This window comes from Pyxicephalus adspersus, chromosome 2, assembly GCF_032062135.1.
Source record: "Pyxicephalus adspersus chromosome 2, UCB_Pads_2.0, whole genome shotgun sequence".
NCBI lineage: Eukaryota > Metazoa > Chordata > Amphibia > Anura > Pyxicephalidae > Pyxicephalus > Pyxicephalus adspersus.
The window spans coordinates 59,949,950-59,972,231 of NC_092859.1; the positions used below are offsets into that span (position 1 = coordinate 59,949,950).

Genomic DNA, 22,282 nt, shown 5'->3' on the forward strand with positions numbered 1-22,282 from the left:
TTAAAATAGTACTAATTAAAATGCATATGTATTTGTATACATTTAAATGTATTTTGACATACATACACAAGTGAAATCACTAAATGTTCCTTAATACATGTATTATAACATGTTTGAATATAATCCTTTACTAAAATATTTACTAAAATATTTGATTCTAGTCAAACTAGAACAACATTTTTATCAGGTCACAAATGTTTCTTCACATATTTTTTTACACTCATACTAGTGTGTGATGGCATATTTGAAAGTGCCACTTAGTATATATCCAGCTTGATAGAAATTAGTTTGCAGTTTGCAACCAAAAGAAAAAGTAAGTAAGAAGTGCAACAAATGTAACTATAAATGAAGCAAGTTTGTGATTGAGTAGAATCTAACAGAAAAAGTAACACAAAAAAAAAAAACATCAAGCATTAAAGATTCAAACTGACCTGTAAAATGGACTGCAAATGCACACGGAACAGGGCGCAGGTGTGCGCTAATCAATTGCTATCACCTCATTATTGAGGTTTCCATCTCCTTCTGAATCGCGCCGCTGAAAATAATCGCCTTAAGTGGCGTATTCGAGATCTTTGCAGGAAACTGGCAGGCGAGTTCACTAGAACTCGGGCCCGACTCGCGCTAATAGAGGTTGCTGCCTGGCGCGTATGTACACGCGTCGAGCATACGCGCATTTCATTGATGAATCGGGCCCAAAGAGTGCCCTTTTGTTCTTTGTAATGATAGCAATCTATAGTGATCTCAAAGTGAATATTGGTGAAGAGAGTTTTCTATATGGACCGTTTTTATATTTATACAGGGTGATCATATCCCCCCTTAAATGTCTCTTCTCAAGGGAGAATAGATTCGGTTCAGCTAATCTCTCCTCATAGCTGAGCTACTCCATTCCTTTTATTAGGTAAGTTGCCCTTCTCTGCACTCTCCCCAATTCCACAACGTCCTTTTTGTGAACTGGTGCCCAAAACTGGACTGCATATTCCAGATGTGGCCTGACCAATGCTTTGTACAGGGGCAGGATTATGTCCCCATCATCCTGCAGACTATTCCTCTTTTAATACAAGCAAGTACTTTGCCAGCTTTAGATATTGAAGCTTGGCATTGCATGCTGTTATTAAGTCCATGATCTACCAAAACCCCCAGATCCTTTTCCATATCTGACTCCCCCAAATGTACTCCCCCTAGACAGTATGAAGCATGCAGGTCGTTAGTCCCCAGGTGCATAACTTTACATTTATTTACATTAAATGTCATTTGCCACTTGGCTGCCCAATCAAGCAGTACAGCCAGGTCTGCTTGTAGAATATAGACATCCTGTATGGACTTAATTCCATTACATAGTTTGGTGTCATCTGCAAACACAAAAATGTTTTTAATCCCAAACTCAATATCATTTATGAAGATGTTAAACAGTAAAGGTCCCAAAACTGAACCCTGGGGTACATCACTAATAACTTTAGACCATTCAGAGTATATATATTAATTACAACTCTCTGGATGTGGTCTTTAAGCCAGTTCTCTATCCATTTACAGATTGACTTTTCTAAAACTTTTGACCCTAACTTGCATATTACCGTCTGTGGGGTACAGTGTCAGATGCTTTATGAAAGTCCAAGTACACTATATCAACTGCTACTCCACTGCCTACCTGTTTACTTACTTCCTCATAAAAAGGGAGTAAATTTGTTTGACAACTTCGGTCTTTCTTGAAGCCATGCTATCACTTATAATATTATTTTCTAGCAGAAACACCCCTATGTGGTTTTTCATCAAACTCTCAAAGGTCGGCAAACTCTGGCCTTTAGGCCAGATATGGCCTAGCCAGTATTTTGTTCTGATTCATCCCCCCCTGGCCGATCCGGCCTAATCCCGGCCGGCAACCCGTGGAGGAGCCGGGGCAAACTACTGGAGCCGGAGCGGCCGGAGCCCCTGTGTTGTGGCTCCCTTCCCCATTTACCATTAACACTTCTGCCGCCGGGGTAAATAGGAAACATTCCCTCTCCTCCGTATGCATTGCGGAGGAGGGGGATTTCCCTTTTGGGGGTGTTTCTGGTGGGGGCGGAGCCATTGGGGCGGGACTCGAGAGGGAGTCCGGCCTAGTGTCCTCCTGCCTACCCCTCAAATGCCCTAGTGGCCAAAAGTTTGCTGACCTCTGCTCTAGGACCTTTCCAACTTTGGACGTTAAACTAACTGGTCTGCAGTTAACTGGTAATGATTTTGCTTTTTCTGGTACAAAAGAGTTTCATCGAAAACACATAAGCACATACAAACAATAAGAAGCATACATTTTTAAAAGTACTTCAAATATAAAAAAAAAGTTCTGTAAACTGTTTATAAAAAAAAAAACTTAGTGCTGTTACTGCAAAGCAGTATTTATAAATCAAATTAAATCACCAATACAAATACACCTTCAAGACATAATAAAAAAATACAACAATGAAGTATTTAAAAGGTGGTGTACCATATACACCCATAGTAAATAAAACATTCAATAATAAAAAGCCTGAACGTAAAAACAAAATGAAAAACTAAAAAAAAAATGGAAAAATGAAATAGATGTCCTATTATAGTATAATACAACAATACCAATTTATGCATGTAAAATGGAAAGAGTTCTTGGGGATGGCAAACAATAGTTTAGCCAAGGCTGCCATATGGCCAAAAACTTGTCATGGCAGTCATTAATAATGGCCATAATCTTTTCGTTAATCCTTGTACCATGCATACCATTTTTACCTTCCATAAAATTCAATGTAGAGGTTTTCCATGCATGTGCAATAGTCTGCATTGTAACCATAAGGATATGAGAAATAAGGACGGAAGCTTTTCTGTCCACATTTGGAATAGGGACATGAAACAGTGCATGTCGTGGGTCTCTAGACAGATTTATCCCTAGTACAGTATATATCATATGGTATATTCTTATCCATAGTCTGGACACTTTGGGACAAAGCCACCATATGTGACCCATGGTACCTTTCACGGGAACAGCCCCGTAAACAATTTGGTGAAGCAGAAGGAAATGCGTGTGCTATTCTAGCTGGAGTAAGATACCATCTCATAAGAAACTTATAGAAGTTTTCCAGAGCAAGCACATTTCGAGAAGATTTAGATATGGCCAACCATAAATTTAGGACATCTTCTTCTGAAAAAATTATAAATAGTTCCTTTTCCCATGTTGGCAAATAGGACAATGGTTTGTTAAATTGTGCAGTGACAATAGATACATATAAGAAGGAGAGGGCCCCCACCGAAACCGGCTTATCTCCACATGCACGTTCAAAGGCCGTGATAGTTAGGGAAGAACGCGACTTGCCAAGCAGACCATTAATAAAGTGCTGAATTTGCAAATAATGGAAAAGTTCCTGATTGGGAATATCGTACTTTTCTTTTAAATAACCAAAAGAACGTACACCTGAACTAGAAACCAAACACCCCATCGTAGTAAGATTGTGCTCAGACCACCATATAAAAATTTAACTTATGAGTAAGACTGGGTTACAAAAGTGTATTATCCAAAAAATCCATTAAAGGGCAGTGAGCGCTAATAAATTTAGCTTTATACTAGCGCATCCCAAATCCATAACATATGCAGCAGAAATGGACTCACATTGTTAGGTCGAACTATAGGAGGGCACCAAAATAAATTTGTCACAGAACCTGAGGAGAGGAGGGTCAATTCAGTTAATGCTCATAACTGACAATCCAAATGATTAATAGAAATAGGAGGGGCCAATTGGGAGGCTTTGTAATAGGAGTAAAGGTGAGATACACCAAGACTACCATTCAATTTGGAACGAAAGAGCACGTTTGCCAATGCGGGTCCAGATTTCTATATGAAACGCAGCACTTTTCGTTGGAGAGTCTGACACATCCAAATTTCCATGGACAAATGGACAAATTTTTCAAAGGGAAAGGATATAGGAAGGACCCGAATAAAATACATGATTTTAGGCAAAAAGGTCATCTTAATGGCATTATTACGTCCAAACCATGACAAGTAGAGCATATTCCAAAACTGTAATAGGTGACAAAGAGATCCTATTAAAGGTACATAAGTAGCTTTATACAGCGTACCATGATCCACAACTATCTGAACCCCTAGGTAAAGCAGTTTCTGAACCCAAGTGTACAAAAAATTAGTTCAGGTTGTGTCCACATCTACAGCAGGTAGGGAAACATTCAATGATTCAATCCAATGATTTAGTAGGGTTGACTTTAATTCCCGAGAGCTCTTCAAAACTTGCAAAAATCCTTATAAGTGATGGTAATGTTAGGTCAGGAGAAGTTACATACAACAACATATCCTCCGCAAAGAGCGAGATTTTATGGATATATTTTGAGGTTTTAATTCCTGGAACTTTAGTATTCTGCCTAATAAATGTGGCAAGTGGTTCTAACGCTAGTACAAAAATTTATGGGGACAGAGGACACCCCATGCCTAGTGCCATGGGCAATAGGAAAAGAACTGGATGTGTAACCACAGTAATGCACTGAAGCCGTAGGGTTAGAGTATATAGCATTTATCCATGAAATACATGCCGCCCCTAAATTACATTTACCCAGAGCTAAATTTAAGTACTGCCAACTTTGCTTACTTTTTGAAAATAGAAACCACATTGGCCTTACACCAATCCATTGTTACCTTGCCAGTGACTAAAGAGTCTCTAAAAATTTGAAAGAATGGCTTTGAAAAACCCGTTCTCAGCTCTTTTAGGACATGGATGTAATGCATTGGGTCCTGGTGTTTTGTCAACCTTAGTTTTCCCCAGCTAAATCATATCAATTCTGAGCCATTTATGACTCATTTAAGGCAGTGACATTGTTATTAAGAATTTGGACTTGAGCTCTGCCATTTTCCTTTGTGTACACAGAGCTAGTGTACACAAAAAAAGTGTTTAGTAAATCTGCCTTTTCTTTATCCCCAGTTACCAACCCAGTGAAATCCTTTAAGGGGCCTACATGCTCAGATCTGATCTTTTTGCTATTAATGTATTTTTAAAAAATTGGGGGGTTTGCCTTACTTTTCTTTGCAATCTGTTTTTCATTTTGAAGTTTTGCACATTTTATCCCCTTTTTACATCTTTTGTTATATTCTTTATAGTTTTCAAATGATGAAGGTGATCCTTCATTTTTATATATTTGGAATGCCTCTTTCTTGTTACTTATGGCTTTTTTAACATCAGCTGTGAGCCACATAAGTTTCATCTTTAGCCTCTTAAACGTATTACCTTTTGGAATATATTTTTCAGTGTGCTTTTGTAGAACAGACTTGAAACATTCTCATTTTTGTTCAGTGTTCTTTGAGGACAATATTTTCTCCCAGTCCAAGTTACAGAGAGCCACCTTTATTGGAAAATTTGCTCTCCTAAAATTAAATGTTTTTATCTTTCCTGTTTTTGCTTCCTGTTTACAGCTTACATTAAATGAAATCATAAGATGGTCCCTGCTACCCAGATTCTCTTTTATATGCACATTTGGTATAAGCTCTGCATTGCTGGAAAGTACTAGGTCAAACAGAGTATCATTTCTAGTTGGAGCTTCTATAAACTGTACCATAAAATTATCTTATGTTAAATTCACAAATTTCCTCCCTTTTGATGTTCCTGTAGTGCCATTACTCGAGTCAATGTCAGAGTAGTTGAAATCGCCCATGATTAAAACACTAGGGCCGTTAGCAGACTAATTGTGTGTTATTCAACCCCACATTCAACTCCACCCATAATGTCTCAACCTCATCGCTTGTTCCATCCACAATTTCTTCTTTCACATTCACTTCTAGATCACTTCTCACATACAACATACAGACAGACACCACCATTCTTTCCTTTGACTCTGTCTTTATGAAAGAGAGTATACCCAGGAATATTGACAGCCCAGTCATGCAAAGAACAAAGCCAGGATTCAGCAAAGCCAACTAAGTCATAATTCTCCTCAATCATTAAGGCTTTCAACTCCCCTGTTTTGTTTGCTAGACTTCTAGCATTAGTGAACAGGTTCTTTAAACCATTGCTGCGCAATCCAACGTTTGTTTGTAACATGGAAAGCTCCATACATTTATCCATAACCCTCCCCTCAACTATTTTTTTATCACTGGAGTAGTGTATGGTGGATATCTATGATTTTTTGCCCAATATTTCGATTGTGCCTAACTCTGGTTTATATAAGTATTTGAATAAAAGACAGAGAAAGATAGAGTTTTCGGCACAAATATAGAAAATATAATTTGTAGTACAAGTTTACATACAAAATTCTGAAAGAAAGTTATATCTTTTTTACTGATATGTTAAAATTAGAAATGAGTGAATCGAAGCTGACAAAGTGGAATTTGATCCGAATTTCAGGAAAAATTTGATTTGCAACGAATGCGAATTTCCTCGTGCTTCTTGGTAACGAATCGCAATTTTTCCTAAAATGGCGGCTACACGTGTGAGGACATGGGGCACGGAATTTTGGGAAGGTGGGATGACCCATAAAGCCAATCAGCAGCCAGCCAGCCCTGTGATGTCACAGCCCTATAAATAGCCTCAGCCATCTTGGATTAAGACATTTTACAGCGTTCTGAGTGCAGGAAGAGACGTCTGCAGGCCCTAGGGAGAGTGATAGCAAAAACCTCATTGTGGAAAAAAAAAACTGAAAAAACGATTTATATGTGCAGGGAAAGGATAGGGAGGAATCATTTCACAGCAGACGTCACAGAGAGACGTCAGAAGGCGCTAGGGACAGTGCTAGAAAAGCGATTTACAAGTGCAGGGAAAGATTACTTAGGGATCCAAATAGCCATTATACAGCTGTCATTCCAGCAATTTGTTCTTGTTATTGGGGTGCAAGTACTATGTTGAAAAGCCTTTAGTGGCTTATATCTGTGGAAAAAATATATATATACGCATTTCACTTCTGCAGTTATATGTGGTGAATGCGTTTAGTGGCCTATTTTAGTACAAAAAGAAAAATAACTACGCACTTCACTGTTGCAGTTATTTGTGGTGAAAGAGTTTAGTGGCCTATTTCAGTACAAAAAGAAAAATATATTCTCAGTTCACTTCTGCAGTTATATGTGGGGAAAGCGTTTAGTGGCCTATTTCAGTATGGTGAAAGCATTTAGTGGCCTATTTCAGTACAAAAAGAAAAATATATACGCAGTTCACTTTTGCAGTTATTTGTGGTAAAATCGTTTACTGGCCTATTTCTGTACAAAAAGAAAAATATATTCATCGCTTTTAGGTGTGTTTTAATTTCCTTTTAATTTATTTAGTTCAGCTAAAAGTATGTCAGACAGAGAAGTGGCAGGCCATGAACAGAGGAGTGACAGAGGCCTAAATGTTTCTGGCGCAGGCAGAGGTCGCAGCAGAGTAAGGGGGTATGTCAGCAGGAGTCGCAGCGAGAGTCCTGAGCTCCCGGTATCATCTAGCGGTCGTGTCTTGACCAGCAACCCAGCGGTTCTTGATTGGTTAACTCAGTCATCCACTTCATCCCAAGTGACATCAGACCCCCCAGCCAACAGTCGGTGGGTTCGTCAGACACAACCCTTAGTTGGCATGGCCCGGGAGCAGGCCCAGTGCCCTCACCTGTCCTGAACCTGCCTCTGTCCTTTGCTGTTCCCTCAGCCACAGAAGTATTGTATGCTGTGGGATCAGCTCCACTATACAGCGAGGACGAGCTAGTAGAGGATAGTCAGCAGCTACTGCCCAGCCAAGATCTGGAGGAGACATCCGCCGCTTCCTCCGATAGGAGGGCAAGTATTGATGAGGAGAGTGGCGTGGGAGGTGGTGTTGCAAGCAGTCAGGCTCCTGACCCAGAGACCGTTGAGGAGGACATCAGTGACGTTCAGACATTACTCGATGATGATGAAGCCGATCGCACTTGGGAGCCGGGTGAAGAAGGGGCTTCATCATCATCAGGAGAAAAGGGTGGCAGCTTGCCCATGAGGCAGTGGCTGAGCCAGCAAGGTGGTAACATGGCTGGGAGTCAGCAGGGTGGCAGCAGTCAGAGGTTGGGAGCAGAACGTGCCCGGTATAGACCACCTGTTTCGCAGAAGCCTACCTGCCTGGGAAGTAGTGGTGCAGGGGTTCACGGAGGCAGTGGCGGTAGCAGTCAGTCAGTGCGGAGTGTTGGGGGGAAAATCACCATATGCATCAACATATGCAGTGTCACCATAAAGTGGCCTGGGAGAACCGTGGCTCCGATGTGGTGGTCCAGCCTGCCGCAGCAACCGCTGCATCACCCGGTGGCACGCAGCGTGTTTCAGGCAGTCAAGGATCCAGCACCTCAGCCAAAGGGAGCTGTATGTAATTTCTATGTTCTGCTGGTCCAGATGCTCCTGCTCCTCCTACTCCTCGTCAGTCATTCCATCAGCAATCGATCACCGAAGTGATTGCCAAGAGACAACGGTATGCGTGCACTAACCCAACGGCGCAGAAGCTGAATGTGCTCCTGTCCAAGTTGCTGGTGCTGCAGTCCCTCCCTTTCCAAGTGGTGGACTATGCACCTTTCAGAGAACAGATGGCTTATGCCAAGCCGAGGTGGAAAGTCACAAACCGTCATTTCTTTGCGAAAAAGGCAGTACCAGCCCTACACAAATATGTAGAACAGAAGGTGGGCCAGTCCTTGAGCCTGTCGGTGTCTGCCAAAGTGCACGGCAGCGCCGACGTGTGGAGCTGTAAGTACGGTCAGAGAAAATACATGTCCTTTACGGCCCACTGGATGAATGTGGTTCCTGCACAGCCAGCAACTTGGCCAGGTGACACCGCTTCCGCCTTCACGTTCTCACGCCGCTGGTCCAGCAACAACGTCTGCCTCTGCCTCCTCATCCTCCACCGTGTCCTCAGCCTAAACTGCAGGGACAATTCACAGTGCCCCTCCAGCATACCACATGTGCAGGGCACGGCGGTGTCACGCTGTTCTGCACCTGGTTTGCATGGACGAATGAGTCACAGAGGGGAGGAACTGCTCCGTGTGATTCATCAAGAAATCGAATCCTGGTTTTCTCCACGACAACTCGAAATCAGAACCATGGTGACCGACCAACAGGAAGAACATGGTGTCGGCACTGCATCAAGGAAGGCTGAGCCATGCGCCCTGCGCCCCTGCATGGCATATGTGTTCAATCTGGTTGTCAAGCCAGAAGTCTTCCACCCATCTGAAAGACATAAAAATGGCCAGGAAACTTTGCATGCACTTCAGCCACTCGTACACCGCAAAGCACACCCTCCTTGAGCTGCAGCGGCAGAAGGGCATCCCCCAACATAGGCTGATATGTGACATTTCCACCGGTTGGAATTCCACCCTCCATATGTTGGACCGACTATACAAACAGAGAAATGCCATCAACGAATTCTTGATGATCCAAGCGGAGTACTCCCATGTGTAACTTTGATGTCAGCCATGGCTGCTCATGCGTGACACCTGCCGTTTGCTCAGGCCCTTTGAGGAGGCCACGATATTTATCAGTCGCCAGAACTACGGGATGAACAAAGTCATTCCACTACTTCATGTCCTGGAACAGATGCTGGTAAATCTGGCTGGTCAGGGGACTGGAGACGTGGGGGGCTGAACTGGAGGAGGAGGAGGACATGAGGAAGATGAGGCAGAGGACCCAGACACACCGTGGCGGTATGCAGTGGAGATGGAAGAAGGGAGTCCCTCCGAGTCGCTTGCAGAAATGGCCCGCTGCATGCTCACTTGCTTGCGCCGTGACAGCCGAATTGTCACCATTCGGCAGAGGGATGACTTCTGGCTTTCCACCTTGTTGGACCCTCGCTACCGGTCCAAAATGAGGGCCTTTTTTTACACCTGCTGAGAGGGAGGACAAACTGAACTACTACAGAGACATCCTATGTAGTCAGTTTCCCGCTGCCTATCTGCTCCATCGTCCATCCTCTCGCAGGTCTGACCAGGGGGGCCCTCTGCACTCACGTTCCACTGCCATGGCTGCTGTGGAAGGGTGGGGTGGCAGGAGCAGTACCAGCTCCATCAGCAGCAGCCTGAGTCTAGAGTAGCAGCTTTCTGCACCCACATAGTGAAGAAACTACTGACCAGCAGCTAGACAGAGCAGAACCCGAACCAGCAGGTGGTGGCATACATGGAGTGCACCGTGCCAGCCGTCATTGAAGATCCACTGGACTACTGGGCAGCCAAACTGGATTTGTGGCCAGCAACTGGCCGAGTTTGCCCTGGAAAAGCTTTCCTGCCCGGCCAGTAGTTTGGCATCAGAGCGGGTGTTTAGTGCTGCGATGGTCTTAGTTACCCCAAGAAGAACACGCCTGTCCACAAAAAATGTGGAGAGACTGACCTTTGTCAAGATGAATCAGGCGTGGATCAGCCAGGATTTCCACCCACCAATGCCTGATGCATCTGATTAGATGATCCATGCCATCTAACCCAACCTTGACAAAAGAGACTGGTTTCTTCTGGCTACCTGCCTCAGCTACTACTCTGATGCTGCCACCCGCATGATGCCACACATCAGATGCCAAGTGCTCTTTCTTCCACCCACCTTCGTCAGCGGGTACTGGTATTGCCACTCACCGCCCCAGTCTGTTAAAGGGTCACTTTGTGGTCTCCTGATGCTGCTGCTGCCATCTCCACACTATGTCACCTTGCCGCTCTGTGGTCTCCTGATGCTGCTGCTGCCATCTTCACACTATGTCACCTTGCCGCTCTGTGGTCTCCTGATGCTGCTGCTGCCACCTCCACACGATGTCACCTTGCCGCTCTGTGGTCTCCTGATGCTGCTGCTGCCAACTCCATACTATGTCACCTTGCCGCTCTGTGGTCTCCTGATGCTGCTGCTGCCATTTCCACACTATGTCATCTTGCGGCTCTGTGGTCCCCTGATGCTGCTGCTGCCATCTCCACACTATGTCACCTTGCCGCTCTATGGTCTGATGCTGCTGCTGCCATCTCCACACTATGTCACCTTGCCGCTCTGTGGTCTTCTGATGCTGCTGCTGCCATCTCCACACTATGTCACCTTGCCGCTCTATGGTCTCCTGATGCTGCTGCTGCCATCTCCACACTATGTCACCTTGCCGCTCTATGGTCTCCTGATGCTGCCGCCACCTCCACGCTATGTCCTTGTGCCACTTTTTGGCCTCCTGATGCTGCCGTCACCTCCACACTCTGTCATTGTGCCACTCTGTGGCCTCCTGATGCTGACGCCACCTCCACACTATGTCCTTGTGACACTCTGTGGCCTCCTGATGCTGACGCCACCTCCAGACTCTGTCATTGTGCCACTCAGTGGTCTCCTGATGCTGTCACTGCCTCCACACACTGTCATTGTGCCACTCTGTGGCTGAGTCATGCTGCTGCTACCTCCACACTCTGTCGTTGTGCCGCTCTGTGGTCTCCTGATGCTGCTGCTGCCATCTTCACACTATATCACCTTGCGGCTCTGTGGTCTCCTGATGCTGCCACCACCTCCACACTATGCCCTTGTGCCACTCTGTGGCCTCCTGATGCTGCCGCTACCTCCACACTATGTCCTTTTGCCACTCTGTGGCCTCCTGATGCTGCCGCCACCTCCAAACTATGTCCTTGTGCCACTCTGTGGCCTCCTGATGCTGCCGCCACCTCCAAACTATGTCCTTGTGCCACTCTGTGGCCTCCTGATGCTGCCGCCACCTCCAGTTTCTGTCATTGTGCCACTCTGTGGCCTCCTGATGCTGCCGCCACCTCCAGACTTTGCCATTGTGCCACTCTGTGGCCAGTTATCCCTGTGGTAAATTTTCTGACACCTCCTGGTCCTAACCCAAAAGTAGGAAGGATCAATAGGCCCCACTTTCATGGTGTGTATTCATTCTTAAAATCCTGATGCTGCTGCCACCTCCAGATTCTGTAATTGTGCCACTCTGTAGCCTCCTGATGCTGCCACCACCTCCAGATTCTGTCATTGTGCCACTATGTGGCCAGTTATCCCTGTGGTAAATTTTCTGACACCTACTGGTCCTAACCCAAAAGTAGGAAGGATCAAGACGCCCCACTTTCAGGGTCTGTATTCAGACTGAAAATCCTGATGCTGCTGCCACCTCAAGACTCTGTCATTGTGCCACTCTGTAGCCTCCTGATGCTGCTGCCACCTCCAGACTTTGCCATAGTGCCACTCTGTGGCCAGTTATCCCTGTGGTAAATTTTCTGACACCTCCTGCTCCTAACCCAAAAGTAGGAAGAATCAAGAGACCCCACTTTCATGGTCTGCATTCAGACTGAAAATCAAGATCAAGTGAACTTTTACCCTTCTGCTTCATGGGAGGTTTCTGTCCTCCTTGAGCTTGCCCTAGGACACCTGCATTACCGTTTAACAGGTGTACCGCCCCAGTCAAACTCCCCACCTGTCACTGTCCTCAGAGCGAGTCGCACCCGGCGTGGGCTGGGTGCTTGGAGCCAAAAGCGAGAGCCTCTCGGAGTCAAATCCCCGCCTGATGCAACACATCAGATGCCAAGTGCTCCTTCTTTCATCCACCTTCGTCAGCGGGTATTGGTGTTGCCACCCACCGCCCCACTCACCGGGTCACTTCGTGGTCTCCTGATGCTGCTGCTGACATCTCCGCACTAATTCACCTTGCCACTCTGTGGTATCCTTTCTGATGCTGCTGCTGCTGCCATCTCCACAATATGTCATCTTGCCACTCTGCGGTATCCTCCTGATGCTGCCGCCACTTCCAGACTCTGTCATTGTGCTACTCTGTAGCCTACTGATGCTGTCGCCAACTCCAGACTCTGTCATTGTGCCACTCTGTGGCCTCCTGATGCTGCCGCCACCTCCAGACTCTGTCATTGTGCCACTCTGTGGCCTCCTGATGCTGCCGCCACCTCCAGACTCTGTCATTGTGCCACTCTGTGACCTCCTGATGCTGCTGCCACCTCCACTCTGTCACTGTGCCACTCTGTGGCCTCCTCCTGATGCTGCTGCTGTCGCCACCTCCAGACTCTGTCAGTTTGCCACTCTGTGGTCTCCTCCTGATGCTGCTGCTGACGCCAGCTCCACACTCTGTCACTGTACCACTCTGTGGCCTCCTGATGCTGCCACCTCCACACTATGTCATTGTGCCACTCTGTGGCCTCCTGATGCTGCCGCCACCTCCACACTATGTCATTGTGCCACTCTGTGGCCTCCTGATGCTGCCGCCACCTCCAGACTCTGTTATTGGTCCACTCTGTGGTTTCCTCATGCTGCTTCCACCTCACCATTATGTCATTGTGCCACTCTGTGGACTTCTCAAGCTGTTCCCCTATCCTCCCCACTCCATGACAGTGCCACTATTTTGCTTTTTTGGCCTGGATGACATCAGTAATTGTTTGACCCTTCTTCTGATCTGTCAGAAGGAAGAAAAAAAGAGACGCACAACGGATCCTTTTTGTGTAGCAGCTGTATGGTCCCATCAGAATTGGCTTATGATTTGGTAGCCAAAAGCAGGAGTGGGTACAAAACACAGAAGACATGCAAATATTCCATTCATGTGTCATCTCTGTTTTGGATCCACTCCTGTTTTTTTTGGCATTAGCACTACTGATGGATTATTGTGCAAATGCTGACCGAGTGAAGGCAGAAGCTCCACAGACAGGATCCGTTTTTTGTGGGTTATTGTTCTGATGGATCAGAGGAAGGGAAAAATAATCAGTGACGTCAACACAAACTTAGTGCTGACACCCTCTCCACTCTGTCGGGGGGGCTGTACTTTTATAAGCGGTTCATAGACCAGGTTCTGTAGACATCTTTGTGGAATCAGCTGACAAGGGTGAAAAAGGAGTGCACTTCTTTTTGACGCTAACATGGACCTTTAAGACTGAGTTCATACTTGTGTCAGTTTGGTCCCGTGACTAGCCAAATAAGTAATTTTTTTGCAAACAAAAACATGCAATAGTTATTTTTGTGCCACCAGCAAAATTTAGGCAGTATTAACCTCCCTGGCAGTCTGATTATGTCAGTATTTTTATGTCAAAAGCGGTACATTGTTTTGCATGGAAATGTGTTGTTTAATATGGTAGGCTTGTAATTCTTAGGAATTACACTCCCGGGTATGATAAAGTTTGAAACACAAATCAGAATTATATTTTAATAAATAATTATAAATAATAATTGTAAAAATGATGAAATAAAATAATACATTTATTTAAAAAATGTAACCAAATCAAAAACACTGAAATGTGTCCAAACAAGGGTGCAATATTATTGATAAATTAGTAGGCACTGCATATTGGTCTAGTAAACATCTCGGGTATGGTAAATTTTCAAACATGGGACTGCACAAAGTCCGACGTCACAATCGGGACAGTAGAACCTTTCGGTTGGTGGCATGTAGTCTGTGAAGTGACGACCAGTCAGGCGTTCCGGGTTGACAAATGCAACAGCACATCGTCCAGGTCTATTCACAGCCATTGCTGGTGTTTGGTGGTTCATGACAATACTTCTGAAACTTTTCAAATTAAGTCAGAATGAGGCCAGTCACTCTTTTGTTTGAAGAGAATGTAGGCATTCCACAAGCATTGCTCAAGAAGATGCCTGAATATCTTCTAGAAGTATTTCTTTTGCTGTTTCCTCATTGCTGGGTAGAATGTCATTGCTTGATCAGCTCTGTCGACTGTTCCCATGGTGTTAATAGAGTCTATCACTACTTGTGGCTTCATTATTTCTTCCCCACGCTTTTGTTCATACTATACCAGTGAAGGACTTTTGGACTGTACTCATTAGGCACACATCCTTGTCATGCCATAGCAGGGCCATTATTTTGCCTTTATGCCAGGCAACCATTTCCTGTCTTTAGCTTCCTTTTTGCGAACATTGATGGCACCTTGCGCCGGTTAACCCTAACGGTTCCATACTCATCTGTTTTGTGTTGCAGAAAAAACTAAAGTTCAGGAGAAGTATAAAAGTTGTTGGTTGTATTTTGAATTGAGTTTTGTCCTTTTGTCCTTTTTTAGTGTATAGAACTGAATTCCAATTGTAGCCAGTTGACAATTCGCAAAGCATGTAGGATTTTACACCAAAAAAGTGCTCTCTTTAAAGTAGTGTATTGCACCCAGCTAAGCCTCCCCTTGTAGGCCATTAGACTTTCATCTATGCTGATGTCTCTTTCTGGCACATAGGTCTGTTGGAAATTTTTTAGAATCATTTGAGATACTTCCCAAATTTTCTTGAGTTTTGGTGCAGGATGAGTAGTTTTCTACAAACTCCTCATTGTTGGCAAAGTGTAGATAGTTCATGATCAGGGTAAATCTGTACTCTGGCATGACTGTGGCAGAAAATGGAGTGGCAAGTATATTATTGGTAGACCAATACCACTTCTGCAGGGATTTGCCCACCACTCCCTGAAGTATCACTAAGCCCAGAAATAGCCAAATGTCATCTTTGGTCCCGGGTTCCCACCTTCTGCCTCTTGCAAAAACCTCTGGTGTGGAGCAGCTAATTGTTGTTCAGCGTACCCGTTTGTCTCAGCAACTATTTTTTCAATAACCTTATCGGTCAGAAAAAATTGTAGGTATGCCAAGGGGTCGTCGCGTTCAGCATCTATTTTCACACCAGGTGCTCCAGTAAATGGGAATCTTGGGGGCACTGCCTGAGCCTTACCAAGGTCAATAGAGCACCAAGTTCGCACATCACCAATCTCAAGCTCATATTTGTCACGGTGTTCACTTTCACTGTCTCATGACAAGTTTCCTGGTGAATCACTATCGCTCAATTCCACAAGTGATTCTAAATCTCTATTACTGCTTTCTAGCTTTTCGAAAACAGCTTTAGCACTGCGAGGTGCCTTTTGGAAGCCAAGGATGTGGTCAAGTTTCCAGTAAGAAGTCAGAGATGTTCAGGGTAAAAGACAAGTGTTCAAATGAGGAAAGGAGGAAAAAGTCAGGAAAAGGTCAGACCAAAGTCAGGGCTGGAAGTGGACAAACAGTAAATCAGGGCACTGGACAAAGCTGTTGAATGCAGTAAAAAACTTTTGGATTTATTATTTGGATTTATTTTTTATAACTGTATCACTGTGATCAATGTGTTAAAAGCAGATTCCAATGTAATCTGCTTTTAAATTTCCCATCAGGCCATGCCTCCCCACTGTACCGACGCTTCATGCATCACATCAATCAAGCCGATGATGCAATACAGAAAAAATGCTATTTTTTTGCTGAATTTTATGTACCAAAAATGGTAACCCCAAGCCACACTCGGGGTAGCATCGAAAAAAAATCCCACACTTGGGAATACCGCGAGAGGGGTTAACAGACATTTGTTGAATTAGTTGAAATCCATTTTTATACAAGTGTTTGGTTTCAGGACAGTTTGCTATTTAATTGCTTCCTTAGATCCAACCTATTCAGCAAATGCTTTCAACGTCACCATTGTTTGGTAGACAGAAGGGTGGAAACGCTGAACTTTAAATACAGGTTTAAGGAACCCTATCACAAACCTAAACAATTGCTGATAATAACATAGAACATCCAAGCATTTTACATTTCTTACTTGGAGTATTTTTCTTCCTATAAGCTTTTATGTAGTTACTTTCAACATGCCTTTAAACTCACTAGAAAATGTGACCACTTAAGGAGAGGAAATCTAACATAGCCCCCTTCTTTCTTGCACTTCCCTCCCATTCTTTGGGATTATTTTATTTCTATTACTTTCTATGCTGGCCTAGTTCCTTGGCCTGTCCCCTTATCTCTCTACCTAAACTTTATTGTAGCTGCCAAAGGAGGAAATAAAAGGGAATATTGTAGACTGTATTTTGCTTTTCAGCTCATAGTCCGCTTGGACTGCTGACATCACATACAAGGTAGTGGCACATAGCAGCTTCTTAGGAATTCTGAATGTCTACACAAAGGAGGTGTATACAGGTAAGTAACATGCCTAACGATGTTACATACACATACAATTTATGAGGATTTTTTTCCTAAAATGAATGGGCACGATCTCTTTGCTGATTTGCAAACAAAAGTTTGCTGAACCGTCAAACTTGTTTCTGTGAAAAAAACAAAACTGTATTGGTTTATTCTATCCAGTGGAACTAAGTAAAAAAAAAGATGAAAACCTTATTGTTTCCTGAACTGACCAGAATTCTCTTCATTTTGCTTCGTTATGTGGATTGTTATTACAACTTTCATTATGTTATTACTAGAAATTCTGCTCATTAGTAATACCCCAGGCACAACTCTAAATTGTGCATGTTTAGAAAATAAATAACTTGTAAGTATAACTAAAACTATATGTATAACTTGTATGTATAAACATATAGCTATATGTTTTGACAAAAAAAAACCATAGAAAAATAAGTCACAGAAATCCCAGAGCCCCATAAGGCAACAAATCAGTTCAGTGTAGATGACATAATTGTTGTGACAGCAAATTGCTTCCATTCACTTAGCATTTCCCTAACTCTGAACTGACATCTGAAAAGAACCTTTCTTGTAAAATACAAAGTATCTTTTTCCATCTGCTCCCTCCGCTGGGATGCCATAACACAGGTCAACAAAAAATTAGTTTTAATAACACAGGTCAACATGTCCTTTCATCAGACATAATTTTATGTAGTATTTTTGATGCGGATTTCAAATCTGTGTTCAGTTATTCCTATCAAGTTTCTGCCTCTGGTGCCTCTGACACCTCTCCATTAAGTTAGGCTTGATGAAGAGCCCTTTAAAGGCCATGGGTAAATCAAACTCTATGGGTTTTCAGTACCTTGTTGAGAAGTTTCCAAACATAAGCACTGCAAAAACAAAGGAAGGGATATTTATGGGGCCACAGATCAAGTCTGCTTTGCAGGATGATGTTTTCATTTACAATTTTACAATATCTCTCAGCAGCTGAGCTAGAAGCTTGGGATGCATTCAAGTGGTTGTGTATAAATTTTCTGGGCAACCATAATGTCTCCTGCATATAAGGAAGGAGTTCAGAATCTGTTTGATTCATACCAGAAACTGGGTTGTCGCATGTCATTAAAAATACATTTCTTGTACTCACATCTAGAATTCTTCCCGGAGAATCTTGGTATGGTGAGTGATAAACAAGGAGTACGTTTTCACCAGGACATTCAGTTAATGGAGCACTGCTACCAAGGTTTCTAGAATGAAACTATGATGGCTGACTACTGCTGGATGCTGTACCGCGACAATCCAGACAAAGTACATAACAAAATCATACTCTAAGCATTTATGAAGAAACAATGGTACCTGACTGACACTGTTCAGTAGATCTATACCACATGGTACCTTAATATACTTCACACTGAAGATGTGAAGTATAATAAGTGCTTACGTTTTAGTACAAAATACATGCACGTACAATGTTATATTACTACACTGTTCACTGATAAAGTCCCCCTAGTCCTAAATTCCTACATTGCAGAATGAAGCTTATACTCAATTGATAAGGAAATAAGAGGCAAGAATGCCCTCAGGTACTGAAAATGTTAATTTATTTACCTTTGAGTAGAGGAGGTGATTAAAAAGGGATTCATATATGTATTTATTTAAATATATATATATATATATATATATATATATATATATATATATATATATATATAGTTTATGCAGTAAACTTGATGTAAAGCTTTTCAGTTTAACTTTTGATGCCTGGAAGAGAAGAGGTTTAACTTCTGCAGATAAACCAATTTATTTACATTAAGAACTGTTACAGTGTGGAATAGTCTTTTACAGGACCTATTTCTTACCAATAAGTAGATTGCCTAAAGAAAAACTCCAGCTAATAAAATGTCTTCTGGTTACCTGGCCTCCACTGTCCCTATTGCTGTTCATATGTAGTGCTAATGCACTTTAGATCTTTTACAGTGAGAGCTGTAGCTCTCATTCCATGATACAGTGGTGTTTTTTGTACTCCTTCTTTCCTTTTAGTCAGTTACTCGTTATTTACAGAACAGAAGGTACTATATTCAGTCAATTAAAAAGGTGAAAAAAGACATAATTAAATAAAAGCCTAAAAGTTGAAGTTGTCCTTAAAAAGATTCTAGTTGTGTTTTAAAATGAAAATGTTGCTGGTTGTTAGTAATAAAATAGATACATATACTTTTTTATTATTTTATTATATAATAATTCAATTGTAATATATTTAAAAACAACTCTGTAATCTGTTAATCCAACAAAGGACCAGATTGCCTTTGGGGATCGGGATGATTGTTTTCTTCCTCTGGATCAGCTGTGAGTTTAGGATTCTGCTGATTTTTTTCATATAAGATCCTCACACATTTTCTATTTACGGTAGGTCAAACCTAATAGATGTGTTTTTTTCAACCCAAATATAAAAAATATGCTAAAATTTATTAGAGCACATACAGCAAATTGTGCCAGTCGTGCTTTAATACATGACATGATGTCACAGGCTTATGACTACTCATTCTTTCCTACCTGTAGCTCTGTTTCCAGACTGTATTTACGCGGCTGCTGTCTTAGTTCTTCTGTGGGTGGCAAGGCCCTCCCACCACACCTGTAGGCAAAGGGCAAACTAAAGTCACTCATTATCAATCACACTCAGTGGCATCAAACAAAGGTATATAAGATCACTCTTGGCAAACAACAATGCAGTAAACGAATAACAGTACTTCTCATCATGCCTACTGATTGTGGTTACATCAACAGGTTACATTAAAAAATCAGTTTTAAAATTAAGGTTGACAAAGCCAAGACCAGGACCCAATGGATTACATCCACATTTATTAGTTATTTCAAAGCAATTATTTCTAATTTATTTTTGGAGACTCCTTAGTCACTAGCATGGTATCGATGGATTGGTGTAAGGCCAATGTGGTTCCTATCTTTAAAAAGGGAGCAAAGTCATTACCAGGTAACTACAGACCGGTTAGTTTAACGTCCATAGTTGGAAAGGTTCTAGAGAGTTTGATAAAAAAACACAGAGGAGTTTCTGCTAGATAATAGATAATAATATTATAAGCGATATTCTGCATGGCTTAAAGAAAGACCGAAGTTGTCAAACAAATTTACTCTCTTTTTATTAGGAAGTAAGTAAACAGGTAGACAGTGGAAAAGCAGTTGATATGATGTGTACTTGGACTTTGCTAAAGCATACGACATTGTACCCCACAGACAGTTAATATGCAAGTTAGGGTCAATAGGTTTAGAAAAGTCAATCCGTAAATGGATAGAGAACTGGCTTAAAGACCACATCCAGAGAGTTGTAATTATTGATTCATACTCTGAATAGTCTAAGGTTATTATTGGTGTACCCCAGGGTTCAGTGTTGGGACCTTTACTGTTTAACATCTTTATAAATGATATAGAGTTTGGGATTATAAGTACCATTTCTGTGTTTGCAGATGACACTAAACTATGTATTGGAATTAAGTCCATACAGGATGTCTATAATCTACAAGCAGACTTGGATGTAATATTTGATTGGGCAGCCAAGTGGCACATTACATTTAATATAGAAAAATGTAAAGTTATGCACTTGGGGGCTAACAACATGCATGCTTCATACTGTCCAGGGGGAAAACATTTGGAGGATTCAAAAATGGAAAAGGATCTGGGGGTTCTGATAGATCATTGACCTAAAAACAGCATGCAATGCCAAGCTGCAATATTTAAAGCTAGTAAAGTACTTTCTTGTATTAAAAGAGGAATAGACTGCAGAGATTGAGACAAAATCCTGCCCCTGTACAAAGCATTGGTCAGACCACATCTGAAATATGCAGTCCAGTTTTGGGTACCAGTTCACAAAAAGGACCCTGTGGAATTGGAGAGAGTGCAGAGAAGGGCAACTAAACTGATAAAAGGAATGGAGGAGCTTAGCTATGAGGAGAGATTAGCTGAACTGAATTGATTTCTCCCTATGATCACCCTGTATTAATATCTAAATGGTCCATATAGAAAACTCTCTTCCCAATTATTCACTTTGAGATCATTACAAAAAACAAGAGGGCACTCTTTGCGTTTGGAGGAAAATAAGTTTAAGCTCCAGATAAGGAAGGGATTCTTTACTGTAAGATCTGTGAAAATGTAGAATCTGCTCCCTCCAGAAGTAGTTTCAGCAACTACTATAGAGTGCTTTAAGAAAAAGTTGGATGATTTTCTAGTAGCACAGAATATAACTAGGTATTAGGGATTTAAAGATAACAGAGACTGTTGATCCAGGGAACATCCGATTGCCTCATGGAATCAGGAAGGAATTTTTTCCCCTGTTAAAGCAAATTGTACCAGGGTTTTTTTTGCCTTCCTCTGGACCAACTATGTCTTATTGGGGTTTATACCTAGGATATGTTTATTTCCCTAGTGGTTGAACTTGATGGACTCAAGCTAACCTACTATTTAATTATGTAACAATGTAACAGTTCAGTTTATAGGTAATATATATAAATATATATCATGTCTATTGTGTTCTATACACCTGTGTAAACTCTCAATACAAATACAGCCCAGAAGTAAATAGAGAAGAAACAGTATTTCAACTTATTATAGAAAGTAAGGCAGTAGTTGCCATCAACTATGGCTCAATTAACCTTATTTATTTAACTAAGATTACTGGTAAAGCAGAATTATTTATGATGCAAGTATACACCTGAAATTGTTCTTAAGCAAATACTTGGGGAGGTCCCTGGATTTCAATGATTCTCAATATTCTCTGTGTCAAGCTTACTTCTATCCCTAGCCCATTCAGCTGTCAAATGCCAGCTGTATGAAAATCACTCTGATATCATTACTGGTAATTTTAAAGCATGGGGTAAACAATTTGCTCACTGGCAAAGGTGCTCACTATAGTCACGGTTGGTGCTTGCTCATTATTTCACACAATACTGCTTAAAACAGAGATATCAATAGTAAAAATCTGTATATACACTGATTTTTTAGGAACAATGAGGTATACAGCTTTTTTTTTGGCCTACTGTTTTGCTTGATGCATTTAATTACTGTTAATGAGTTCGGCACTTGGAGAAGATACTTTTTGCACCCCTTATTGAAGTACAGAAGAATTTATAAATTTCAGAAATTCAGCCGTGAAAAGATATTTCAGCAACAAATATTTTAAGATTTAAGATTTTCTCTGAAGGAACGGGAGCAACATGACAAATCCTGGACCTCTTCTGGTATGGTGTATTAAATATGCATATGAAGAACATCATAAACAGGCCAGCTTTAGTTCTTATGAAAGATTGATAACCTCATACTGTTATTAACCACCTGAGCGTTACACTGATTTCTAGATTTCTGTTCCAAAAGCGTCACAGGTTTTCATGAAATTTTTTTTTTTTAATTGTAGACCTGTAACTTACAGAAATATGTCCGAATAGGGTTCTAGTAGATATCATGAATATAAAAAATGTTT

General features: G+C 42.1%; 1 protein-coding gene across 1 annotated transcript in view; it reads right to left on the minus strand.

The window, feature by feature from the left end:
- The window catches only part of PDLIM4 (PDZ and LIM domain 4), a 181,194-nt gene that overhangs the window by 98,340 nt on the left and 60,572 nt on the right, over positions 1-22,282 (minus strand). Inside the window, exon 3 of the mRNA XM_072400844.1 lies at positions 19,351-19,429. Coding sequence (XP_072256945.1) covers positions 19,351-19,429 — 79 coding nt within the window. The remainder of the gene's footprint in view (positions 1-19,350; positions 19,430-22,282) is intronic.